The sequence below is a fragment of the Arachis hypogaea genome, chromosome 12 (genome assembly GCF_003086295.3).
Source record: "Arachis hypogaea cultivar Tifrunner chromosome 12, arahy.Tifrunner.gnm2.J5K5, whole genome shotgun sequence".
NCBI classification, from domain to species: Eukaryota; Viridiplantae; Streptophyta; class Magnoliopsida; order Fabales; family Fabaceae; genus Arachis; species Arachis hypogaea.
Genome location: NC_092047.1, coordinates 6,471,855 through 6,499,245, shown reverse-complemented (window position 1 = coordinate 6,499,245; position 27,391 = coordinate 6,471,855). Strand labels below are relative to the sequence as shown.

General features: G+C 36.4%; 4 protein-coding genes and 1 non-coding gene across 8 annotated transcripts; 1 reads left to right on the top strand and 4 right to left on the bottom strand.

Moving 5' to 3' along the window:
* Positions 1–494: 494 nt before the first annotated feature.
* Positions 495–4,335, bottom strand: LOC112729576 (uncharacterized). 2 transcript variants are annotated; one of them, XM_025779749.3, is made up of 3 exons: positions 2,735–4,335; positions 1,598–2,629; positions 495–993 (listed from the first exon to the last, which is right to left on the bottom strand). In XM_025779749.3, exons 1-3 carry the CDS (start codon positions 3,476–3,478, stop codon positions 664–666), a joined length of 2,106 nt encoding a protein of 701 aa, XP_025635534.1. In that variant the 5' UTR covers positions 3,479–4,335; the 3' UTR covers positions 495–663. The 2 variants fall into 2 exon arrangements, with proteins under 2 accessions (XP_025635534.1, XP_072066227.1); XM_072210126.1 differs by lacking the exon at positions 495–993 and adding an exon at positions 1,076–1,478 and having other exon boundaries at positions 2,735–3,619.
* Positions 4,336–4,473: 138 nt separating this feature from the next.
* Positions 4,474–11,138, bottom strand: LOC112726597 (uncharacterized). Of its 2 annotated transcripts, XM_072210127.1 has the most exons (5): positions 9,894–11,020; positions 9,215–9,528; positions 7,369–8,095; positions 6,253–7,263; positions 4,474–4,976 (listed from the first exon to the last, which is right to left on the bottom strand). In XM_072210127.1, the coding sequence occupies exons 3-5, from the start codon at positions 8,080–8,082 to the stop codon at positions 4,647–4,649; spliced, it is 2,055 nt and encodes a 684-aa protein (XP_072066228.1). In that variant the 5' UTR covers positions 8,083–8,095; positions 9,215–9,528; positions 9,894–11,020; the 3' UTR covers positions 4,474–4,646. The 2 variants fall into 2 exon arrangements, with proteins under 2 accessions (XP_072066228.1, XP_029146367.1); XM_029290534.2 differs by having other exon boundaries at positions 7,369–9,528; positions 9,894–11,138.
* A 1,004-nt stretch (positions 11,139–12,142) lies between these two features.
* LOC112726596 (pyruvate dehydrogenase E1 component subunit alpha-3, chloroplastic) lies at positions 12,143–14,950 on the bottom strand. Its single transcript, XM_025776042.3, has 3 exons — positions 14,453–14,950; positions 13,130–13,910; positions 12,143–12,725 (listed from the first exon to the last, which is right to left on the bottom strand). The coding sequence occupies exons 1-3, from the start codon at positions 14,684–14,686 to the stop codon at positions 12,448–12,450; spliced, it is 1,293 nt and encodes a 430-aa protein (XP_025631827.1). The 5' UTR covers positions 14,687–14,950; the 3' UTR covers positions 12,143–12,447.
* A 1,477-nt stretch (positions 14,951–16,427) lies between these two features.
* TRNAC-GCA (transfer RNA cysteine (anticodon GCA)) lies at positions 16,428–16,499 on the top strand. The gene has a single exon. It is a non-coding gene; the product is annotated as a tRNA-Cys (tRNA).
* Positions 16,500–17,081: 582 nt separating this feature from the next.
* On the bottom strand, positions 17,082–26,730 carry LOC112726595 (uncharacterized). 2 transcript variants are annotated; one of them, XM_029290532.2, is made up of 20 exons: positions 26,546–26,730; positions 25,013–26,453; positions 24,267–24,578; positions 23,901–24,140; positions 23,666–23,783; positions 23,448–23,605; positions 22,710–23,349; positions 22,432–22,496; positions 22,198–22,299; positions 21,955–22,097; positions 21,318–21,373; positions 20,553–21,208; positions 20,236–20,426; positions 19,841–20,138; positions 19,450–19,737; positions 19,232–19,341; positions 18,764–19,094; positions 17,968–18,375; positions 17,643–17,889; positions 17,082–17,430 (listed from the first exon to the last, which is right to left on the bottom strand). In XM_029290532.2, the coding sequence occupies exons 2-20, from the start codon at positions 26,429–26,431 to the stop codon at positions 17,405–17,407; spliced, it is 5,808 nt and encodes a 1,935-aa protein (XP_029146365.1). In that variant the 5' UTR covers positions 26,432–26,453; positions 26,546–26,730; the 3' UTR covers positions 17,082–17,404. The 2 variants fall into 2 exon arrangements, with proteins under 2 accessions (XP_029146365.1, XP_029146366.1); XM_029290533.2 differs by having other exon boundaries at positions 26,575–26,695.
* Positions 26,731–27,391: the final 661 nt, after the last annotated feature.

Genomic DNA, 27,391 nt, shown 5'->3' with positions numbered 1-27,391 from the left:
AGAAGAAAATATGTAGTTAGTTAATAACTACTCTAATGAAAAGCCAACAAAAGAAAGAAACTTTTGTCAATTATAACTATGAACCGAACAATTTACTGAAATGAATTAAAGCCAAAAAAAAGTTTGAACAAAGCAGGATGAATAATCTTGATCCCACTAACATCAATATCATTATTAATCTCATGATCATCATCTCCTTCATAGAACAAATGTTGACACAGGCAAAGTTTTTACAAAATACAAAGTGGGAAGCCCAAAAAATTAGAAGAAATTTTGTTCATCCACACAGTAAAATTGGATTTTGTACAAAATTATTCAATACCAGAAAAGAAATTCATTATTTTTTTGTTGTATTGTTTGAATTTGGATTATCTAGGTTTTTATAGAAACACATATCATCAGAAAAGAAATTTGTACCAGATGACATCAAACTAATTTAATCATGTACAAAATGATTAGTGAACCTTAAACCTGGTTAAGTAAGAAAACCGCAATGAACAAAGCAGAACTCATCAATGGATCTTGCAGCACATCATAAAAATTGTGTAGATAGAAACAATAAATTTTGAAGGAATAGTTTTGAACAAGAGTAATTAATTCCTAAAGCTTATTTAGTTTAAAAGAAAAAAAAAAGTTGATTCCTAAAGCTTACATATGGTAATGTTATTGTGGTGGTTTGGACTCCTGCAAGTTCATCTCCTTCAATGCCAACCTTACTGCCTCTAAGGTTGCATTGGCCACAAGATTCCCATCCTTAATGTTGACCGGGCTGATCTCCGAGAGAAGGCCCAAGCATGGTGGTTGACATTCCTCTACAAGCAGGGATTTAGCCTTACCATACCCTGAAAGAAATTGTTGAGTGATATCACCAGGATCAGTTACAACAGGGCAGGTTTTCATCTTCAGATATTGAGGTATCGAGGAATGAACAAGATTCTCAGCTAAAGGCTCAAGTGTCGACAGATCATAAGCTTTCCGATAAAGCAGAGGAGCCTGCATCATCCCAATCACACAATTTAACAAATCAAGTTAAATTGTGAAGAGCTAGATGATGATATATACAAGACAGAATTAATTTAGTTTGTGAAGTTTAAATTCCTTTTATTTAGTCCCCAAACTTTACGAACGTGACTTAGATTAGTGGTTGGGACAATTTTCACAGTCTCTGCATCGAAAATCAGTGTTCAAAATGACAATTTTGTAAAATATCATATTTAAATTACATTCATGCTGTGGAACAGCAATTGAAACACTCAAGAAGGGACTAAACATTGGTTGGTATTTGGTATCGGCAGTGTCAAGGCAGGAGATTACGGATTTTTTCCTGCAGTACCAGTGTAGTTCAATCAATGCATGGGTACCATGGGCTTGAACAAAGAACAAATCAATCAAGGAGCTTCCATGGGTACCTTTCATCCAGAACACTGTTCATTGTTCACACCCTTTTTCATCTTGAGGAGCTTCCATTGTTTCAAGGACTAATGAGTTCAATAGTAAAGTTTGAAAATTCGATAGAGATAATTAGGGACTAAATAGAGACAATTGAAATTTTAAGAACTAAATTTAGATTCATGTGCTAGTTCATATTATCGCCTACCGGAGATGATGATGATCGAACAGAACAGGAATGAGGAAAATTCCAGTCCAAGTCGACAATCTGAGCGGATATTATCTCACGCAGCATCTTGGCACAGTTTACTGACAATTCAATGGTGGCAGATGCCTTCTCAGCCTCATGCGACAGTTTCAAGAACCAATGCGAAGCATCATTTAAGGCGTCCTTGGCAAGGAGATGGCCTTGGATGGTGGTGAGATCGCAGGAGAGAGCAACTTGGGTGGAGAGGGCTCCCAGGTTGAAGAGAACAGAGGCCTTCTCGAAATGGATGTTGTGCTGAGAAGAGTCCTGTTGTGAGTTGAATGCATTGTACCAAACAAAGATAGGTGGATTGGGTGAGGTAGTCATGGGGAACAAAGGCTCAATCATGCAAATGCATTTCAAATATTGGATGAGGCAGTTGCGGCGAACGGGTAGAGACAGGTCATCACGCTGCATTTCACTGCGCAACTTGTCTACCGTTTTCAAAAAGCCTTCTACTCTGTTTGCCTCGCTCTCGGAGTATTTGAGGACAAAGTAATTGCGCAGGGACTCGTAGAGGTCCAAGGGCTCACATTTCTTCAAAGGGAATGCCATAAGACGTGACGAAGACGAAGAGGAAGAAGAGAGGACTGAAAAATTTGTTGGATAAGGAGGAGGCATGTCCCATGGGTTAGCCAGCAGCTTTCCACCATCCATAATCTTGAAAGGGCTGTACTCGGAGAGGAGGAGGTCAAGGTATATTAGTTGTTGCTTGGGTGTCCACAGGTCCGAGTGCATGCAAATCCCTCTAACTAATATTTCCGTGATGGATTCTGCATCATGATCAAGAGGACAAGATTGGACCGATGAGGATGTTTTAGGTCGCTTGGGTTCGGGTAGGATGAATGATTTCCTCTGACGAGCCTCTTTCCGAAAGAATTTCTGCTTCTGATGAAGATGAGGTATCCAAGTTTCGTCAAATAAGCAGACATGTTTGGTTGCAGCCGAATCACTTAGTATCAGATCATATGCTCTCCAATAATGCTTAGAAACCTACGTCATATCATTATCATCAATTCATCATCAACATCATCCTATTGAAAATCCAAAATGAAAAAATAAATGAAAAATCAGTAAGTGTGAAGAGTCAAGACAGACCGATTTAAACAAATGGGCACATCGATGTTTTTGTAAAGCGGCACTGGCGTAGTTGTTGCTTTTGTCGTCGTCGAGTTGTTGCTGTAATTTGAGCTCCGAAGCCTGAGCGGAGAACAGCTGGTGCAGCGTCTCGGTGAAGACGAGAGTCAAGTCGAAGGTGGCGGAGATGTCCTTGGCGAAAACCTTCCAGAGTTCCGAGAAGAATTTGGCGGCGGCATTGAAGGCATCCATTGCAAGGTGACGGCCAAGGGCGGTGGTGCGGTCGCAAGAGGCTCCAATCTGGCTGTATATGGCGCCAAGGTTGTAGAGAACAGCAGCCTTCTCCAATTGGATAGTCTTATGGGAGGAGACTCCATCCACACATATATAGTCAGGGTCGAAGGCGTCGTACCAGAAAAACATGATGCCGTCGGAGTCGTCGGAGTCAGCGGTGAAGAGTGGCTCAACCATGCAGAGGCATTTGAAGTAGTGGATGAGGCAATCACGTTGCATGGGAAGGGAGAGGTCCCCTCGCTCCACCATGTCACTGCGACATTTGTTTAGGGTTTCCAGAACGCTTTCAACTTTCTCTGCATCGCTCTCTGAGTATTTTGTTGCTACCAACTTGCGTAACGGCTGGTACAGCTCCACCGGATCACTCTTCTTCAGTGGGATTGATAGCATCTTGTCCGGGTTCGGGTTCGGGTTCAGCAATCCCACATCCTCCTTGCTCGTGGCCATGGTGATGTCGTTGCTTTTGGCCATGGTGACGGCGATTCAGTTTATGATCAGGAAGTTGAAAATCGATGAAAATTGGAACCACTATGTATGTGATTATTTCAAATTTCAAATCTAAAACAATAAGCAAATTTTGGAATATATATTTTTCTTTTATTAGATTAATAAAAAACATGGGTCATTTGTTAGTAAACTAAATTTGAGTTTTAACGTAGGGCTAATAATAATAATAATAATAATAATAATAATAATAATAATAATAATAATAATAATAATAGGCAGTATTGTTATTTACGTCAGTATTGTTTATCTTGAATTTGAAATGCTTTCTGGTTGTTAGGACTGTGTAGTATCATAGGCAGGAAAGTAGGGTTAGTTAAGATCATAATTAAAAAATATATAAAATTATATAAATAAAATTAAAAACATGTGTTAAAACTTAAAATGCAAGTCTTTACAAACATAATAAATAATAAGAGTAAAAGAAGAAAATATGTAGTTAATAACTATTCTATTGAAAAGCCAACAAAAGAAAGAAACTCATGTCAATTATACATAAAGACTAAACTATGAACCGAACAATTTTCTGAAATGAATTAAAGCAAAAAAAAAAAAAATGGTTTGAACAAAGCAGGATGAATAATCTTGATCCCACGTAACATCAATATCATTATTAATCTCATGATCATCATCTCCTTCATAGAAAAAATGTTGACACAGGCAAAGTTTTTACAAAATACAAAGTGGTGAAGCCCAAAAAATTAGAAGAAATTTTGTTCATCCGCACAGTAAAATTGGATTTTGTACAAAATTATTCAATACCAGAGAAGAAATTCATTATTTTTTTGTTTTATTACTTTGAATTTGGGATTATCTAAGTTATTATAGAAACACATATCATCAGAAAAGAAATTTATACCAGATGACATCAAACTAATTTAATCATGAATAGTTTACCAACAATACAAAATGATTAGTGAACCTTCAACCTGGTTAAGTAAGAAAACCGCAGTGAACAAAGCAGAACTCATCAATGGACCTTGCAGTACATCATAAAAATTGTGTAGATAGAAACAATAAATTTTGAAGGAATAGTTTTGAACAAGAGTAATTAGTTCCTAAAGCTTATTTAGTTTAAAAGAAAAAAAAAAAAAGTTGATTCCTAAAGCTTACATAGTTTTTCTCTATGGTAATGTTATTGTGGTGGTTTGGACTCCTGCAAGTTCATCTCCTTCAATGCCAACCTTACTGCCTCTAAGGTTGCATTGGCCACAAGATTCCCATCCTTAATGTTGACCGGGCTGATCTCCGAGAGAAGGTCCAAGCATGGTGGTTGACATTCCCCTACAAGCAGGGATTTAGCCTTACCATACCCTGAAAGAAATTGTTGAGTGATATCACCAGGATCAGTTACAACAGGGCAGGTTTTCATCTTCAGATATTGAGGTATCGAGGAATGAACAAGATTCTCAGCTAAAGGCTCAAGTGTCGACATATCATAAGCTTTCTGATAAAGCAAAGGAGCCTGCGTCATCCCAATCACACAATTTAACAAATCAAGATTAATATCAATTAAAATAATCAGCTGAAGAGCTAGATGATGATATATACAGGATAGAATTAATTTAGTTCATGAAGTTTCAATTCCTTTTATGTAGTCCCCAAACCTTACCAAATCTGAAGTTTTTCACGCTTTTGTGCAATATAAAGCATATATTAAGAACCTTACAAGATATACTATGAAGTACTTGCAGATAATAGAAAGGAATACCTATCAAATGCTTTTACATCTTTTTTACAACAACATGGCATAGAGCATAGATTCTCTTGCCCATATGTTCATGAACAGAATGGCAGGGCTAAGAGAAAGCATTGCCACCTCACAGAAATGGCTCTAGCTATGCTTTCTACTGCTAAAATGCCTCTAATTTACTAGAATGAGGCTGTTTTAACTTCAGCTTTTCTGATTAATAGACTGCCTACAACTATCTTGGATGGTAAGTCACCGTTTGAGAATTTGTTTAATCAACCTCCAGATTATAATCATTTGAAGGTCTTTGGTAGTTTCTGTTATCCACACTTGAGACCATATAACAAAAATAAGTTCAATTATAGATCACATCAATGCATTTTTATTGGTTATGGGCAAAATTATAAGGGATATAAGTGCTTATCCCCTTTTGGTAAAGTTTATATATCTAGAAATGTGCTTTTTGATGAACATATTTTCTCCTTTATTACTTTATTTTCTTTACCTAATACATCTTCTAATGATGATTTATCAATTGTTTTTTTTATCAAAACGTTCCTAAATTTTGCACTAATGCTAACTCAAATATCTCAACAAAATGTTCATGAATATGTCACTTATCCCTCTTTTACTAACTCTATGCCTTTTATTAATAGAGATTTAGTCTCCAATAACCCTCACTCTACAATTAATTCTGATGAAGCCTCACACACTGCCTCATACCTTCATTTCAATACTAACACTACTGACATATCTTCTGAGGCCACATCTAGTTCAGTGTCTCCAAATTCTATTCCAAATTCTAGAATTGAAACACAACTCCCCTTCCCCCTACTTCTACTAATCCCTTACCAAGAAATCAGCATCCTATGGTTACTAGAGCAAAGCCTGGCATAATTAAGCCAAAAGCTCTAATTACAACTAAGTCAGACAGCAAAATTGTTTCAAGGACTAACATGAGTTCCTTAGTAAAGTTTGGAAATTAAATAGAGACAATTGAAATTTTAAGAACTAAATTTAGATTCATGTGCTAGTTCATATTATCGCCTACCGGAGATGATGATGATCGAACAGAACAGGAATGAGGAAAATTCCAGTATATTATCTGACGCAGCACCTTGGCACAGTTTACTGACAATTCAATGGTGGCAGATGCCTTCTCAGCCTCATGTGACTGTTTCAAAAACCAATGCGAAGCATCATTGAAGGCGTCCTTGGCAAGGAGATGGCCTTGGATGGTGGTGAGATCGCAGGAGAGAGCAACTTGTTTGGAGAGGGCTGCCAGGTTGAAGAGAACAGAGGCCTTCTCAAAATGGATGTTGTGCTGAGAAGAGTCTTCTTGTGGGTTGAATGCATTGTACCAAACAAAGATAGGTGGATTGGGTGAGTTAGTCATGGGAAACAAAGGCTCAATCATGCAAAGGCATTTCAAATAGAGGATGAGGCAGTCGCGGCGACCAGATAGAGAGAGGTCATCACGCTGCATTCCACTGCACAATTCGTCTACCATTTTGAAAAGGCCTTCTACTCTGTTTGCCTCGCTCTCAGAGTATTTGAGGACAAAGTAATTGCGCAGGGACTCGTAGAGGTTCAAGGGCTCACATTTCTTCAAAGGGAATGCCATAAGACGTGACGAAGACGAAGACGAAGAAGAGAGGACTGCAAAATTTGTTGGATAAGGAGGAGGCATGTCCCATGGGTTAGCCAGCAGCTTTCCACCATCCATAATCTTGAAAGGGCTGTACTCGGAGAGGAGGAGGTCAAGGTATATTAGTTGTTGCTTGGGTGTCCACAGGTCCGAGTGCATGCAAATCCCTCTAACTAATATTTCCGTGATGGATTCTGCATCATGATCAAGAGGACAAGATTGGACCGATGAGGATGTTTTAGGTCGCTTGGGTTCGGGTAGGATGAATGATTTCCTCTGACGAGCCTCTTTCCGAAAGAATTTCTGCTTCTGATGAAGATGAGGTATCCAAGTTTCGTCAAATAAGCAGACATGTTTGGTTGCAGCCGGATCACTTAGTATCAGATCATATGCTCTCCCATAATGCTTAGAAACCTACGTCATATCATTATCATCAATTCATCATCAACATCATCCTATTGAAAATCCAAAGTGAAAAAATAAATGCAAAATCAGTAAGTGTTAAGAGTCAAGACAGACCGATTTAAACAAATGGGCACATCGATGTTTTTGGAAAGCGGAACTGGCGTCGTTGTTGCTTTTGTCGTCGTCGAGTTGTTGCTGTAATTTGAGCTCGGAAGCCTGAGCGGAGAAGAGCTGGTGCAGCGTCTCGGTGAAGAGGAGAGTCAAGTCGAAGGTGGCGGAGATGTCCTTGGCGAAACCCTTCCAGAGTTCCGAGAAGAATTTGGCGGCGGCATTGAAGGCATCCATTGCAAGGTGACGGCCAAGGGCGGTGGTGCGGTCGCAAGAGGCTCCAATCTGGCTGTATATGGCGCCAAGGTTGTAGAGAACAGCAGCCTTCTCCAATTGGATACTCTTATGGGAGGAGACTCCATCCACACATATATAGTCAGGGTCGAAGGCGTCGTACCAGAAAAACATGATGCCGTCGGAGTCGTCGGAGTCAGCGGTGAAGAGTGGCTCAACCATGCAGAGGCATTTGAAGTAGTGGATGAGGCAATCACGTTGCATGGGAAGGGAGAGGTCCCCTCGCTCCACCATGTCACTGCGACATTTGTTTAGGGTTTCCAGAACGCTTTCAACTTTCTCTGCATCGCTCTCTGAGAATTTTGTAGCTACCAACTTGCGTAACGGCTGGTACAGCTCCACCGGATCACTCTTTTTCAGTGGGATTGATAGCATCTTGTCCAGGTTCGGGTTCAGCAATCCCACATCCTCCTTGCTCGTGGCCATGGTGACGTCGTTGCTTTTGGCCATGGTGACGGCGATTCAGTTTATGATCAGGAAGTTGAAAATCGATGAAAATTGGAACCACAATGTATGTGATTATTTCAAATTTTAAATTTCAAATCTAAAACAATAAGCAAATTTTGGAATATATATTTTTCTTTTATTAGATTAATAAAAAACATGGGTCATTTGTTAGTAGACTAAATTTGAGTTTTAACGTAGAGCTAATAATAATAGGCAGTATTGTTATTTACGTCAGTATTGTTTATCTTGAATTTGAAATGCTTTCTGGTTGTTAGGACTGTGTAGTATCACAGGCAGGAAAGTAGCGTTAGTTAAGATCATAATTAAAAAATATATAAAATTATATAAATAAAATTAAAAACATGTGTTAAAAGTTAAAACTTAAAATGTAAGTCTTTACAAACATAATAAATAATAAGAGTAAAAGAAGAAAATATGTAGTTAATAACTATTCTAATGAAAAGCCAACAAAAGAAAGAAACTCATGTCAATTATACATAAAGACTAAACTATGAACCGAACAATTTTCTGAAATGAATTAAAGCAAAAAAAAAAAAATGGTTTGAACAAAGCAGGATGAATAATCTTGATCCCACGTAACATCAATATCATTATTAATCTCATGATCATCATCTCCTTCATAGAAAAAATGTTGACACAGGCAAAGTTTTTACAAAATACAAAGTGGTGAAGCCCAAAAAATTAGAAGAAATTTTGTTCATCTGCACAGTAAAATTGGATTTTGTACAAAATTATTCAATACCAGAGAAGAAATTCATTATTTTTTTGTTTTATTACTTTGAATTTGGGATTATCTAAGTTATTATAGAAACACATATCATCAGAAAAGAAATTTATACCAGATGACATCAAACTAATTTAATCATGAATAGTTTACCAACAATACAAAATGATTAGTGAACCTTCAACCTGGTTAAGTAAGAAAACCGCAGTGAACAAAGCAGAACTCATCAATGGACCTTGCAGCACATCATAAAAATTGTGTAGATAGAAACAATAAATTTTGAAGGAATAGTTTTGAACAAGAGTAATTAGTTCCTAAAGCTTATTTAGTTTAAAAGAAAAAAAAAAGTTGATTCCTAAAGCTTACATATGGTAATGTTATTGTGGTGGTTTGGACTCCTGCAAGTTCATCTCCTTCAACGCCAACCTTACTGCCTCCAAGGTTGCATTGGCCACAAGATTCCCATCCTTAATATCCAAGCATGGTGGTTGACATCCCTCTACAAGCAGGGATTTAGCCTTACCATACCCTGAAAGAAATTGTTCAGTGATATCACCTGGATCAGTTACAACAGGGCAGGTTTTCATCTTCAGATATTGAGGTATCGAGGATTGAACAAAAGTCTCAGCTAAAGGCTCAAGTGTCGACAGATCAAAAGCTTTCTGATAAAGCAGAAGAGCCTGCATCATCCCAATCACACAATTAAACAAATCAAGATTGATATGATGATATCAATTAAAATAATCAGCTGAAGAACTAGATGATTATATATACAGGATAGAATTAATTTAGTTTATGAAGTTTCAATTGATTTTATTTAGTTTCCAAACTTTACAAGCGTGACTTAGATTAGTAGTTGGGACAATTTTCACAGAGTCCAATGTGGTATCTAGCTGTCCGGTGCATTGAAAATTGTTTCAAGGACTAACATGAGTTCGTTAGTAAAGTTTGGAAATTAGATAGAGACAATTAGGGACTAAATAAAGACAATTGAAATTTTAAGAACTTAATTTAGATTCATGTGCTAGTTCATATTATCGCCTACCGGAGATGATGATGATCGAACAGAACAGGAATGAGGAAAATTCCAGTCCAAGTCGGCAATCTGAGCGGATATTATCTCACGCAGCATCTTGGCACAGTTTACTGACAATTCAATGGTGGCAGATGCCTTCTCAGCCTCATGCGACAGTTTGGAGAACCAATGTGAAGCATCATTTAAGGCGTCCTTGGCAAGGCGATGGCCTTGGATGGTGGTGAGATCGCAGGAGAGAGCAACTTGGGTGGAGAGGGCTCCCAGGTTAAAGAGAACAGAGGCCTTCTCGAAATGGATGTTGTGCTGAGAAGAGTCCTGTTGTGGGTTGAATGCATTGTACCAAACAAAGATAGGTGGATTGGGTGAGGTAGTCATGGGGAACAAAGGCTCAATCATGCAAACGCATTTCAAATACTGGATGAGGCAGTCACGGCGAATGGGTAGAGAGAGGTCATCACGCTGCATTTCACTGCGCAATTTGTCTACCATTTTGAAAAGGCCTTCTACTCTCTCTGCCTCGCTCTCAGAGTATTTAAGGGCAACATAACTCCGAAGGGACTCATAGAGGTCCAAGGGCTCACATTTCTTCAAAGGGAATGCCATAAGATGTGACGAAGACGAAGACGACGAAGAGAGGATTGCAAAATTTGTTGGATAAGGAGGAGGCATGTCCCATGGGTTAGCCAGCAGCTTTCCACCATCCATAATCTTGAAAGGGCTGTACTCGGAGAGGAGGAGGTCAAGGTATATTAGTTGTTGCTTGGGTGTCCATAGGTCCGAGTGCCTGCAAATCCCTCTAACTAATTTTTCCGTGATGGATTCTGCATCATGATCAAGAGGACAAGATTGTACCAATGAGGATGTTTTAGGTCGCTTGGAATTGGGTAGGATGAATGATTTCCTCTGACGAGCCTCTTCCCGAAAGAATTTCTGCTTCTGATGAAGATGAGGTATCCAAGTGTGGTCAAATGAGCAGACATGTTTGAATGCAGCCGAATCACATATTATCAGATCATATGCTCTACGGTAATGCTTAGAAACCTACATCATCATCAATTCATCATCAACATCATCCTACGTCGTTGCTTTTGGCCATGGTGACGGCGATTCAGTTTATGATCAGGAAGTTGAAAATCGATGAAAATTGGAACCACTATGTATGTGATTTATTTCAAATTTCAAATCTAAAACAAGCAGCAAATTTTGGAATATATATTTTTCTTTTTTCTTTTTTTTTTGGTGACTATATTTTTCCTTCTTTTGGTAACGAATATATATTTTCCTTATATCAGAATAATAAATAAATGGGCCATTTGTTAGTAAACTAGATGATAATAATAATAATAATAATAATAATAATAATAATAATAATAATGGTCACTTTATTAATAAAAATCAGACTATATATACGAAGGTATACGAAGGTACTGAAGTTGAAAGAGATGAAATACCGTTATTCATTGGAGAAATAGATCGTGTAAAGGGGGAGGTGTTTGAAAGAAATCCAGTTCCTGAATAAGTGCAGTTTGTTATTTACGTGGGTATTGTTTATCTTGAATTTGAAATGCTTTCTGGTTGTTAGGACTGTGTAGTATCATAGGCAGGAAAGTAGGGTTAGTTAAGATCATAATTAAAAAATATATAAAATTAAAAAAAATGTGTTGAAACTTAAAATGCAAGTCTTTACAAATATAATAATCAAATATCAATTCTTAAACATAACTAATGATGCAAAAAGTGATAATAATCTAGTCTCTAAAACAAAATAATTTCTCAATTTAAATGAGCAAGAACGAGTAAAAATATAACATAATTGGTAAATCAAATCCAAAAGATGATTTCAAAGTCAGTGTTTATATCTTTATAAGACAAATTTGGATTTGATCAATATTTTCCTCATTTATATCTTTATAGAACAAATTTGGATTTGATAAACATTTTCCTTATTTTGATTTACATCTATATCTTTCCTAGCATTGTTACTCAACTCAGCAACCAAAAAAACAAAATATTTACGGCAACAAAATATTTAGCTAACCGATTTTTTAAGCAACACAACAATAAATTCAAGGTTCAATAATGATAATAATCATCAACAAATTCAACTCAAGTATTGCAGAATGCAGAAACACCGAACACCAATGTTTGTGTTCAAATGTGTTAAAACAAAGTCTACACTCACCAAATCATAGTTTGAGCTTTCTCTAAACCAAATCAAACACCAACTATAATTAGCAAATTTGGGACAACTTAAAAGGTGAATGAACCAACAGCAATAGCAAAATGATGTAAAACTACAATGTTATTTTACATGGTCCAGATAATATAAAAGCTACAAAGGCTGCAAAGCAAGATAATCAAACGATAGGGGATTATCATTCTTGACACTAGTTCAACCAACAATAAACCAACCTAGAGAACAAATCCTGTTTATATTAGAAAAAGGTAATAATAACAATAATACATTCTGTAAGTAACTTTTTTATGACTACTAAGCATATAAATAAGAACATGCATACAAAAATGAAACCACCAAGCAGATAGATAGTCAGAATTGAAAGGATTAGACATGAGCAGTGCCTTGGGTGAATTTTGGATCCTCGCATCTATACTTTCCATCCGGTCCAATTCCAAAACCTTTTGGATCGGCAAATACGTTCTCCAGAAGCTGGCTGCGGGGAGGGAGAGGGCTCTCATCGGCAAACTCGACCGCTTCGTCAAGTAGCTCCTCGATTTTCTTGTCTATGGCCTTCAATTCTTGTTCAGAGGCTAACTTGTTGTCAAAAAGATATTTCTTCAGTGCTGTGATGGGATCCCTGCCTGCATAGTGTGCCTTCTCAGCTGCCAAAGAAGAAACAGATTCTGATTAGCAATTATTCAGAGCATTAAGCCATCACCATAGTTTATGAGTACGAAAATTTGGCAAACAAAGAAGCAATTAAATATTAAGTGATCAAGAGAACTGGTTGCTTAGTCAAGAGAACTCTTAGACAAAGTTATAAGCCTTTACAAAGAGCCAATGAAAAAGTGAGACGACTTTCCATCATCAACAAATTTTAGTATGCACAAATGCAAAAAATTTATCCACCTTGAAGATGGGGTGCACACATCAAAATCTATATGACCTAAACAAATGCAGTCATGCATAATGTAACTGCAGATAAATGCAAAGGATCATGATCAACATATTTACTTCAAAATTAATAACATATTGCAACTAGATATATCTTAATCTAAATACTCACCAGGGTCACGAAGCTCATCAGGATCAGCCAACGAATGTCCTCTAAATCTATAAGTCTCACATTCCACTAAAGTAGGTCCCTCTCCTCTTCTAGCTCTTTCAATTGCCTCCTTTGCGACCTCTCTGACCTTCAAGACATCCATCCCATCGACATGGATCCCGGGCATTCCAAACGCCGGTCCCTTCTTCCATATCTGCGGATCAGAAGTTGCCCTGAGGTGTGACATACCAATAGCCCACAAATTGTTTTCCACCACAAACACAATTGGCAATTTCCATAAAGCTGCCATGTTAAGGCATTCATAGAACTGTCCATTGTTACAAGTCCCATCTCCGAAAAATGCCAATGTCACCTCATCAGCACCTGGTTCTTTCAACACCTCCCTTCTGTACTTACTGGAGAAGGCTGCCCCAGTGGCCACTGGAATTCCTTCACCAATGAACGCAAACCCACCGAGCAAATTGTGCTGTTTTGAGAACATATGCATCGAACCGCCCTGACCTCGGCAGCAACCCGTTGCCTTCCCAAAGAGTTCACTCATCACTTCACGAGCCGGGACCCCCTTACTAAGGGCATGAACATGGTCCCTGTACGTACTCACCACATAATCTTCCTTCTTAAGAAACTTGATGAATCCAGTTGACACAGCTTCTTGGCCATTGTACAAGTGAACAAAACCAAACATCTTGCCCCTATAATACATCTGGGCACACATATCTTCAAAGAACCTACCTAATATCATGTCTTCATAGAGCACCAAGCCTTCCTCTTTAGTAATTAGCTGCTCACAAAAAGTCAAAATAAAAATCTCTATATAATCAAAAATCATATTCCCAAACCAATATTGCAATACCAAACATCATAAGAATACTATTCTCAATACTAAGAAGCCAGTTAGCTAAAACAAGACAAAAACAAAACAAATAAATCTACATCAGCAAAGTGTGAAGCAACTATACATCTCAAATATAGTAAAAAGTAAATTGAGTCCAAACTATACATCTCCCTTTTTCTATAAATTGAGCGAAGTTCATGTAGCTTATAAACCCAATTGGGTACCAACTCAAAGTAGCTGAATTGAGTGCAAAGTTCAGTAATTTAGAGATTCTGAACGTGAAATGAGCAAACAATAATAAAGGGTGACCAAATTGGAGGTTGATTCGAATCATGCAGCATATAAACCCAACTGGGTACAATTCAAAAGGACATGAATTGAGTGAAAAGTTCGGTTTTTTAACCAAAACCCATCACATAAAAATAATGCTATTCACAAAAAGAAGATATTTTGAATGACAAAATGAAGAAACAAGGATAAAGGGGCACCAGATTGGAGGCTGATTTGAGCTTCTTCTCCTTGACAACATCGGAGACAGCAACAACAGGCGAAGACGTAGATGCTGCCGATGAAGAACGGCGTTGAGCAGCTACAATAGGTTTATTGAAGCGAAGCTTGGTATGATTGGATCCAAAGAAAGTGGAAAAGAGAGGCTTGTCACTGGATCTGGTAGAGGGAGGAGCTGTGATGGGGTGCACGAACTTGGTTGCAGACAAAGACATTCTTTCTAGACTGCAACGAAAAAGGGAACGAGGAAAATGTCTGCAACTGCAATGTTTATGTTGGGAATGAGAGAAACTGAGAGAAGAAATGTGAATGAATGGAAGGGAAAAATGAGAAGTTATATTCACAAGAACCAAAATGGGAACTGAAAGCCTAAAAGGGGGTGGCGGAGGAAACGAAGCTATGCCACTTAGCAATAATCGAATTAAGCTTTGGAATTTGGATATGTAATATTGTCAAGAGGAAAGAATAAATTGATCAGTGATTTTTTTTCGAATGCAAACATTTAAATTTTTGAAAATTTAAAAATATATTTAAATTTTTAATTTTTTTAAAATTTAGACACATTAATTTTTGAATTTAATTTGTTTTATTTTAAAAAATTTTTACTTGTACATTTATATTGGCCAAATTAGTATAACAAAAGTTATGTTTGATTTTTTTGTTAGATATGTCAGATCCAGTGAAGGAAAGAATCGATGTGTTTAGATTTTGAAAAAATAAAAAACATAAATGTATTTTTAAATTTTTAAAAACTTAAATATCTACGAACTAAAAATTTAAGAATATATTTATTTTTTTTTTATTATTAATTTATTAGTGTATAAATAATATACCAATTTAATTTTAATACAATTTTAATATAAAATAATTTTATATGTATATTTTATTATATAACATTATCTTAATAAAAATAATTATTTTTTATATCAATTACATAAATATATTAAAATTAAACTCACGATAAAATGTGCAAATTTCATGTGGTAGCCAACAAATAATGTAATAAAGAGGAGGAAGCCGATGCTACCAAAAATCCAACCAACTTTTCCTACATTTGCTAGAATTATTCGCATACTCTTATAATTTAGTCCACTCCTCAACAAGAATTCATAAATGTATGAATGATTTTGCATTTTTCTTTTCTTTAATTAAAATTTAATATTTGGATTTTGTATAAAAAAATAAAGAAAAGATACTTTATAAAAAGTACTCTAATAAATCTCAACCCTATATTAATTATTTTGTTTTTCTAGTTACCAAGAGGATAAGCCTATTGGTAAGTTAATTTTATATAAATTTGATACATAATAAGTTAATAATAAAATAATAAACTTGCAATCTTATGGTTGAGGAGGTATGAACTTGGGAAAAGGCATTTGAATGTAAGTGAAATTTCTTATACAAATATGTAACGTCCTTTGTTATTTTCTCAGCTAGGGAAGGACTTAGATATTACTATATTAGTGTAGTATGAATTCTCTTATTACATCACACATCCAAAAACATTGGAGCAAAATGTAAAGGAATTGATTATGATATGGGATTGCTTCAAATTTTGGTAATTTCTTGTGGAAATTCCTAAATCCTATAATGACCAACATTATTCATTCTACATAGACAATATGAGGACATGCATTTATATTTTAGGAAGAGAAAACTAATGTTGACGGATAAAATATTTGACTGGTTTGCAATTGCAACTATTCAAGGGTCGCTGTAAAATGATGTGTGATCATGAACTTTAAGGATAGAGACAAAGGCAATGTTAGAAATTGGGAGGGTGGCTTGAACTAAATTAATAAAGCTAATGGAGTGCAATGGCATGATCATGTGATCCTTGTTAACTGTCGACCTGGCAATGCAAATGGATCTTTCAAGTCCTTTTCATAATCACAACAATTCTGTAAGATCTTAACTTCCTATAAGAATTTTAATGTCTTTTTATTTAACAACATTGGGTCCATAGCTCAGTGGTAGAGCATTTGACTGCAGATCAAGAGGTCACCGGTTTGAACCCGGTTGGGCCCTAAAATTATTACAATTTTGTTCTTCTTCCATGGTATTCTATGATGATGCCTGCCTTTATTTTTCTTCTAAGTTATTACAATTTTGTTCTTCTTCCATGGTATTCTATGATGATGCCTGCCTTTATTTTTCTTTGCTACATTCACTCATCTCTCATTGTAAGTAGACAATTACAAGTTTAAGAATGTCTGATTAATTTGTTGATTATCCTACCCCCTTTTCCCCGGTTTGATTATGATATTGTAAATGACTGCTCTTTCTGTTTTCCTCCTTTTGATTTTTCTTCTAAAACTATGATTATTATGAGAGGAAAAAATAAATATAAAAAGGGGTCACTCTTTTATAATTACAAAATGTTGATATCTGGCGCATAAGAAAAACATTAATGAATTAGTTTGTTTGAGGAAAGTTTAATTAGTTAAACTCAGTTTCTGGCTGAACATTGGTCTTTGAACATTAAAAAGGGGTATATCAACCCAACCAAAAGCCTTACATATATGTCAATAATGAATCTTTCTTCTTCTTCTTATTTTTTTTCCTTTCTTTTTTTTTATCCAAGCAAAAGGAGGAAGGAAAGTGTGAAAGTTACAAAATAAGGAGAGGAATCAAAAGTTTCCCTCATCACATTAGAATATATCTCACACTTACTACAATGACCTTTCCAGCATACACATAAAACCTTGTGTGTGTGGTTACAACAGTTAGTAGCATGTACATAAAGTAGAATAAGATACAAAAAGAATAATAATGGTTCCTGTCTTCCTGAAGCGACTACTGAAATCCAAAGCTTTATAGACAAAACTAAAAGGGAAGATGTATCTAATGTTAGCCTGTACAGTTAGTTGGTTAGTGTTAAACCTCTGTCTCACATAAAACACTGCTCCCTCTGTCCTTGAAAAAAATAGAAATCACCTCTTATTATTCTTCTCCTTGCCTGCAAACAGGTTCCCATGTTAGAAATCTTAAAACACCAGCAAAAAGTAAAATCAACACGTTTGGTTTCGATTTTTATTTTCTATTTTCACTTTCAATAATTTCTATTTTTAAGATTTTGTGAAAAAAAACAAAAAACAAAATTATACTAAACCAAACAGTAAAAATAGGCACCAATCAGCCCCTGGTTTTCTTGAATAAAATTATACTTACCAAATATAGTTGATTTTAAGGGAAATCTGATTGATGAACCCTTAACTCTTAGCTCCCGGCTTTGCTTGTTGTTTCTACTTTGTTTCTCCAAAACTGCAGAACTACTACTGCTACTTTCCCCGGCATGAAAATCTATCACCTTATTTACCTTTTCATGGTATACAGCAGGTGGGGCAAGCCTCAATTGAGGCAAGTTTTCTATCTGAATAAATCTCTCATTTTTCTGCAAGCTGTTCAAGATCTCAAACTGCAAAACCAACACTAAGGTTAATAAAATCTCCAGAAAGTTCATGACCTTGATATATAGTGATTTGTGTGTAAATACCCGTGATATCTGTTGATGTCCATAAGAATTCTCTGCTAAATCATTTTCATGCGGAGGAATGGGGCTTCCACGTGGGGGTTGGCGTCTTGTAGAGAATCTGCTGATCAAGCCATTGTCAACGATGGCTGATTTGTTTCTAGACTGCTGGGGTTTCTGGCTAGGCATGCATACCGGGCATCCAGATATAGATCCTTTTCTTGATGACTCGATTTCTAAACCTTCGCAGTGTAGATGACTTGCATGACCGCAGTTGAAAATTCGAATTCCAGAGCTAGTGGAGTTCTTCGTAAGCAGGCCATTGCAAATACAGCACAGTATAGTCCTCGGAGCATATCCGTGAGAGGCCCCTTTCTTGAGTAAACTCATAGTATAAAATGTATCATCCTCTATCAAGGATTTCGCGGCATCCTAAGGGCAGAAGAAACAGAAAGACGAGATTTTGATTAATTACCTCAAGATTTAAGGTCATAATGCAAGTAACGAGAAGTTCCAAATGTGATAATAAAATGCAACAAGCAACTTTCTCAGCAATATTCAAATCCATTAAAAAACTGATGTAGGTCTTCAAGTTTAAGACAATTTTTCAGTACAAAATGAATTTCCCACAAATACAAGAAAGAATGGAAGTTTTGAAACACATATTGAAGACATATTGCCATGTTTATTGAAGCAACTTTTGACAAAATTCTATTTGAACCTTCAATAGTGAATTTTCAGTGAACACAGAGAGACGCATATACATTTGTAGAGTTTGATAAGAGGATCCAATTAAAAATATGAAACATGTTTAACTTACCAGAATTCTTCTTTCGAAGCCGTATATTCCCAGCATGCCCAATATGGTAAATTTGAAATCCCCAAATTCTTGAGTTCCATTATCAGAAAGCAGTTTAGACATGATAGTTGGAAGGTGAACAAAACCGATCATTCCCTCAACAATTTCTTTGATAAACTGGCTTAGCAGTTTTCTCATTATATGACCATTACGAGACTTAGAGATTTTCCATCTGCTCTTATAGCTTTCATTATCCAGTAGTGAATTTTCCGGTCCATCTAGCATCCCAAAATAATGTTTTCTTTCATATGCTCTCTCTTCAACATTTGAATCCATAAATGGCTCACAAAATCTGAATGATAACCGAAAGGTAGTTAATATCAAATAATAGAACTTTTCATTTTATTAAGCACTTTGTAACTAAGCTACAAATCAACTAATAAATAAAAACATAAGCAAAAAGGAAAAACATATTGATATTAATCTTACGAGTCAAGTAGTTTAAACCAATGAGCTTCTGCCTCCTCAGGATTTAGTCGAGGGGTGTTCCGCTGACACAGACCAATACAGGCACGTAGTAAATTGAGCATGTCATTTACCTGTCGGATTAATGACCATAAAACATGTTAGATTACTTAACCCCTCAAATATATAAGCAAAACCAACACAGTTGCGTCTTTAAAGATTCCAGAAACAGCTATACAAACCTCTTTCATTCTTAAGACAGCGTTGAAAACTTCTGTATGGGAAGAACCACGTAAGGAACGTTTTGAGACTACAGCTTCCACAGCATCATCAACTTCAACAAACTTATCATTCAAATCAGAGAGCGTAAGTACAAGAGCGCTACCCACATCACCAACTCTTTCTAGTAAGAATGCAGCAGCATCTATAATGCCATATTGTTGGCATAGGCGTAAACAATGTTCCACGCGATAGCTATCAAACTTTTCAAGAAACTTGAGAACTGAACCACCTTCATACTGGCATAGTAACTGCAAAACCAAACTAAGGTAAGTTCCCACCACAACTAATCATAATAAAATAAGAAAAATCACTTTATCTTGTCAAAGAAAAAACATTGGTACAAGTACTCGCCTCTAGGTAAAGCTCAATCAGATCATCCGGTACATGGATAGGATTTTCACGAATGTATTTGGGGAAATTAGATATATTTTCTATATAATCACTTAGTACTTGTGAGTCATCCTTAACTGGCTTTTCATTAGAAAGATTACCCTTTCTCAAATTAGACAAGTCTAGGGTACCAAACAAGTGAAGCTCAATGAGTGTCTTTAAATAAAGGAACAGACTTCTTGGATGAGAGTGAAGTTCAGTGATGATACGAGAATTTTCATCACTAAAATGACTGATAACCATATGAAATGTGCCCTGCCTGCATGCAATTGAAAAAGGAATAAATGTAAACAAGGAATATTAGGCAAGATAAATAGAAATAAATAAATCATAAATGTAGCATAAAGGAGGATCACCTGCTTAGTTCAACCAACTCAGGAATTCGAGATATGATGTCTGATCGAATAGTAGCATGGTCGTTGTTAGTCAACCGTGAGAGCATTGTGTTGATAAAGGAGAAAGCATGAACAGGCTCATTAAAATCTTTCATGTAACTATCCAGTGCAGCCACATACTCATGTCTAATGGAATGAATAAATCCACAAACCTAAAACCCATCAAAAATAAAATGGTTAAATAATAACTACTTAGCCAGATAAAAGTTAATATTTGGTACCCCTAAACATCTGGGGCAACAAGAGGTTAATATGATCAAAAGGGTCCATGTACTCACTTGGTGATATTGAGCTCTCTCACAAAGTTCTAGTACATATGATGAATCCCAGTCTGAATCAGGCAGTATTTCCAAAAGTGCAAGCACTTGTTTCTCTCTATTTTTTGGAGTTGAACCATGAACCAAGACATTTGTTGCAGAGTACCTCTCTGATGTCAAATATTCAAATATTTGACACAGTACATCCTTTGAGATTTTAGCTCTTTGGAGAGCGACATAATAGGCAATGAACTCAAACAGATAACCCATGTCCTTCAATGGCCACTTCAACCCATCATCACCACTGGTAGAGGTCGTGTCTGGTGAAACAGATTTCATATCAATTAATTTAACAAGAGCATCTACTGTGTTCTGAACCAAAGTACTTTGATGTTCAGTAACACCATTTTCCTCTTTTGCTTCTTCAATGGATTGATCAACCGAGTTCAGTGAAGATGAACCAGTAATTGAAATTTCATCTTCATCAAACGCACATCTAAGGACATCTAATGTAGCTTCAGTGTCCAACTCTAAGAGAAGATATACATTCAGACAGGGTTGTTTTGCAACTAAGTTTGATTTTGCCTGTGATTTCGAAGCATTAGAGTCTTCTAACAAAAACTCTACAAGTTCCTTTCTAAGAGATTGCAAGCGTGTAGGAGGAATAGTTCCACGGCCTGTAAATATATGAAGGGAGGGATAATCTTTAGCGAGAACTATTGAAATACATTTAATTGAGACGACAAATAAAATGAAATAAGATAAAAGAACCGAGAAAATAATTACCTGGTGGAAAAGCAAGACCTGTAAAACAGTACTTGAGGTAAACCAGCATCCTGTACCTGTTAAAACAAGAGGCAAAAGAAGTAAAGTATATTTAATCACCTGCTAGAAGCAGAAACAAACCTACATGTAGTAAATAAATTGCTGTCAGTTTACTTGTACGTACTAGAGAGTAGAGACAGCCACCAAGTAAGCCTAGACACTTTATTAGCATTTGAAGGCCAATGGAATATCAGAACTAGGCTCAAATAAGAAAGGCATATTTTCATTTTTCAATAGAAGATCCTTTTTATTTAATGGCACAACCAGTGAAAAAGAAATACTGAAATGGTTACGTTATTCTGCCACAGGATGTTTGACAAGGAGGAGGAACATTTTCAATCGTAATGTTTAAGAGATATTTCCATGATTAATTAGGTTCCTAACATTGTCATCAAGACAACTTTACAACTCATAAATGATAATTACATTTCTCAAAACTTTTTTTTTTATATATGTCTTTTTTGAAAGAAAATGTATAAGTCTATTGACAAGATCTTTGTATTTCTCAAGTCCACAAATGTTCTGCATCAACATGTTTTACATGGATAGAGTGAAGGCAAACAAGAATAATATATTAAAAACGACAGATGTAACATACCCAAGTGCAACAGCACTATCCTTTTGGCTATTTTGTAAGACTTCAAAGAGCTCCTCCAGAGGTGCCCTATAGTCATTTAGTCCTTTATTAAAGAGATACACCAGGGCACTATACAGGCCATGCTCCCGGCATAATCTGACCACCTAAACAATGTATCAAATATAAGCACTCAACAGTTAGACAGTTAGGCCAATAGAAGAAATAAAGGGCAAGGAAAGAGGTTTTAGAAGAGCTAACAACAACCTGATTAAAATCCAATGATGAAATATCCATGTGAAGTACACATTGCTCAACCCGCTGTAACCAACCTTTAGCACTATAATGCTCTACCAGTTCTTGCATAATCTTGAGAAGAGGGACAGAAATACAAAGAAGAAAGGTATTAGAAGAATTAAGAATGAAAATTCAAAAGCCAAAACTTAGTTTTGCTATTGTATCATATCCAACTGTGCCAAAAAGCCTGACATGAGCTAATACCTCCGGTGGTAGAGATCCAAGCATGTCCTTCAAAATATATGGCTCCAGAAGCTCCAAAAATGTTTCTAGAAAAATATTAAAAATATTTGCAGTATTATCCATTTGAACAGGAAAAGAATGTATTTGAAATGTGAGAGCATGCCAACAAACTATTGATCTTTCACTAACCAAAAGAATTATTGAGGCTTGTGCACAAAAAGAGAGAAATAAGAAGTGAAAATAGAAGCTTTATTAGATATCCTACCATTTTACCAGACAAAACTAAGACAATAAGTTACCTCTCTGTTGAACATTAACATCCACAAACTTCGAGAAAATTTTATCAAAAAGGATGTCTGTCCGTTTGATATGACAACAGAATTCAACAGCAACTCCACCAACGCGTGTGTATTGCTCCTTTATCTCAGAATGCACCGAATTACTTCTGCTACTTGAATCACTCGATTCATCCAGTTTTCCAATTTGATTGCAGAAGGCCACTGAAATATAGGAGAATACTTCATCAACATATGATGTAAGCAACTCCAACAAGAAGGGCATTATGGCCTCATGCACTGCGTCCAAGGTTCTAGGAAGGTCAACAACCCCATGAGCATGGCCATCATAAAGAGTCATTGCCATGTTCAAGGCACCCATCCAGTCACCCGCTTTCCGCAAAACTAGAATACGTTCTTTCCAGGGAAGAAGACGGGAAACAACAAGATGCATCGGACCAAGTATGTAAATAGAAGCTCCTCTTACAGCAACAGAGTTATGATAATCTTTCTCAGGGTTTCCAAATATATTGATGAAGTGAGTATGATAAGAAATCAGATCATCGCCTCCAATACCGTCTACACCAAAGCTTGTTTGGTGAATCACAGTTCCATCCTTGGCACATAGATACATTTGTCCAGTTGAAGTGAGAACTACCAGCATCTGAAGAAGATCAAAATCTTCTTAAATACCCTTATGACTAAACATCAAGGAAAGAGATAAAGGAAGGGAAAAAGGGAAGACAATTGATGATTTAGTACCTGATCATCTAACCATGCCAGACCTATGGCTGCACTGTCAAGAGACCATTTTCCATATACTTTCAATTCAGATTTTATCAATTTCGCAACCTGAACCTTCCTTTCCCAGGCAATTGCAAGCAACGATACTCTTTCAACAGCATCAGCCGACGTATTTTCTGCAAGAGAGGAATCTTTAGAAACAAGTCAACATGATATATAACATAATGAATCCATACCAGCAGAACTACATGTTTGTGCCATGTATTTCCATGCGGTATATGGCATGGAACCCTCCCGAATTCCATCTGGCCTAGAAAGTTGGGCATAAACTTGCAATGTAGGACTTAGTCGTACCTATAACAAAGATTTAGCATATTCAGTAGACGATACACAAAGGATCTCCACAAAGATGAAGGAAAAATTAAAGTATAAAAAGTACATGGAATCAGCACAAACATCTGAGCTTCATACCACCAAAGCAGTCTGATGTGTGACAAATACAACGACACCTTCTTCAACCAAAGAAGAGCCTTCGTTGAAGAGTTTCCAAGGAGCATCTCCTCCAACAACACCTCCCATCATACTACTTATACTGCTGGCTGCGGCTGTGGTGCTCCCCTGGGAATAAGGTGACGCACTACCACTATATTCATCAGGAAGGAGTGGTGAAGCTGACAGTACCAAGCCCGTTTTTTGCCCATCAAGAAGACACTAAAGAATTAATACAAGTTCCACAAAGAACAGAAGCATGAGATTATTGAATATTAAATTAACTCACAAGTCCTCTAGATAATACTACGCTATATACATTACACATGGATAACAAATTCCATTTACCTGAGTTTTAATGGTGAACCTATTAAGCAAAGGGACCACTGAGATACTGTGTAAGAGAACCAGACCCTTACAATCACCAGTGACGGCTTTAAATTGACGAGTATTCTGAGGATCCTGTCCAAGAAAAAATGCATGTACCACCGGTGATGTATGCTCTCCACTAATAACTTTTGCCACTACACCTTTCTGTACATCCCAAATTGTGACATGACCATCCCCATAACCAGCTAAAAGAAGGTCTCCTTGCTGGTTGAAAGACATGGATGTTACAGGAGCATGTGTTCGATCACCTTGCATACCAAGCATCAACATCTAACAAGGAAATGAAATATATTGATAAATGGAATTATCGCCTGAACTCAAATCTTACCATAAAACAAATGCGTATAGGAAAGCATGACCAGTATTTTTTTATCTCTCAATCTTTACGAAAAATTTGTTTTCATTAGTTTAATTCTTATTTTTAATATACATATAAAACCTTTTGTCTTGCAATATTAACTTTTCATTCATTATGGGAAGCAACTCCAATATTTCAGCTCAAAAACTGATAGAATCTGCTCTCACATAAAATCCAATATAGAAATTTTAGATGTTAAAATACAGAAATGAAATGTTAACTAAGTTATAGATCATTTAGCATATTACACTAGATATTTGCAAGAAAAAAATGTAAACCTCCATGATTCATTGAGCAATGAACTTGAAGTAGCATAAAATAAAGCATCACCGGATTAGAAACCAACCTTTCCATCAATGCTGTCAGCATGATGAATGGAATACTTGCTTGGCACTACAACAATGAGTCCCTTGGCCATTCCTACTGCAATGTAATTGGCATGAGCTGCCAACACTTGTGCAGAACCATGTTCCCGCCTGAATGCTTGGGAAGAGATGGCCCTAGTGACAGCATTATCTGCATCAACATCGAAATATCCAAGTGTTGTGGAGCCCCTCCTAATGCCCTCTAGTCTCATAGGCTGCGCAGCAGCGCCCTCTTCCAAATGCATACCAGTGGAAGCATGCTTCTTCTCCAATTCTTCCGCCAATTCAAGCGGCTTCTTCAAAGACTCTAGTTTCTTCTCTGCTATCTTAGCAGCCGTTTTACTTTCCAGCTCCTCAAGCCTCTCCTCAACCAACTCACTAACATTATCACTTACCAAACTACCACCATCATCACCATCACCATCACCTACAATATCATTCACCTCACTCTTACTCTCTTCCACAAAAGCACCATCATTCACTACCTCTTCTCTTACCATAATGATCTCACTCTTCAATCCATCCTCAGTTATCCTCTTCTCACCAACATCAAGATCATCATCAACAACAACATTAGTAATAATAGTTGCATCAATTTTCTTCTCGTTCTCTTTATCAACATCATCATCATCATGGTCAAAAGGTGCAGAACTAACTACATTCTTCTCAGAATCATCATTCTCATTGTCAACCTCATCTAAATCCCTCTTCTCAGAATCATTCTCCACCCCAATGTTAGCACCAACATCAACCTCAGTATCAACAACACCAACACCATCGCTACGCTCACTATGATCCCTAAAATCCTCAACTTTCCTTTCTAACTCATCGAATTTCTCAACCACACCAGACTCAAACCCCTCGAATCTGTCACTAGTCCCCTCTCCCAACTCACTTCTAGAAGAAACATCAGAATCATCGCCAATTCCACCGATCGAACTACTCAATTCCCCACTTCCCAACGCCGCGAGCTTCTGCAAACTCCTCCGTGACTTAATCGCCGCGGCATGCGGCGTCGGGACGGATCTAGAAGCTGCTGCAGCCGCCGCCAGCGCGGCTCCAGGCTTGGCATTAGACCTAACACCGCCCAGCAGCGAGGAAAACGGCGGCGGGCGCGTGACTCGGTTGGAAAACGGGTCATGAGGTTTGACCCGAGAGAAGGAAGCGGGTCTTGCTGAATTATACTGATGAAGATGAGATTGAGGGATCGGAAGGGTAGTTTGGGAATTTTGCAGCGGGTGGAAGGGTTTAGAAGAAGAAGTGGAAGGCGAAGAAGGAGGAGAGGGAGAAGAAGAGGAAGATGAACAGTCGTTGAGGATGTCGTCGACGGTGCGGCGGTGGTGATCGGCGGCGTCATCTTCTTCGTCGGAAGGGAGGAAGGAGTGGATGTCGAGCTCCATTGGCAATGCAACTTTCACAATTCTGATTTCAATTTTTTTTTTTTTTAATTTTTAAATTTCTCAGCACAATATACTGAAATAGTGAAGAAGAAGAAGAAGAACATGATTACTTACACAGCATAATCAAATTCAGTGAAACTTACACAGCTTCCTTCTTTGTTAATGATCAACCTCCTCAGCTTTGTATCCAAATTCCAAAATACTTTTAGATTATTTTTTGTAAAAAATTTCTTTCAGATATGTCATAAAAAAAATTTTCCACCAAAAAAAATAATTTATTATTTACATTTACGAAAACTACTGACATTTAGATTTCATTTTACAAATATGATGTTGGAGAAAAAACATAAAAAAACAAAATCAATCCTCAAATCACCATTTTTGTTGATAAAAAATATTGACATATTATTATTTACATTTGTCTAGTTAATATTTTCTGTTAATAAAAATGAGATTATTTGATATTTTGTGCAACATTTTTTATTTTAAACCCTTTTTTTTATAATCTTTATTTACCAAATTTTATTAATTTATTTTAAAATTTTCATGTATTATCAATATAAAATTTTTATACACATAATTACTTATGTATTTTTATATCAATAAAAATAATTAATTTTTAAATTTATTAATTAAAAGATCATTTAAATACATAAATATATTAGACAATTGTATAAAATTGTTTGTACTATTAATGCATTCAAATTAAATTCTTATTTGTATATTATTTTAGTAATTTATCATATAAAAAATTTCATTGTTCTTGCCTACTACTACTACTATTACTAATAATAATAATAATAATAATAATAATAATAATAATAATAATAATAGAGATGATTTTCTACGAGACAATATATTTGGCTATCCAATTAAAGTAGTATTATATATTTGGCTATCCAATTAAAGTAGTATTATATTTAAGAGTTTTTAGTTAGTCAATAAATTGTTATATGTATA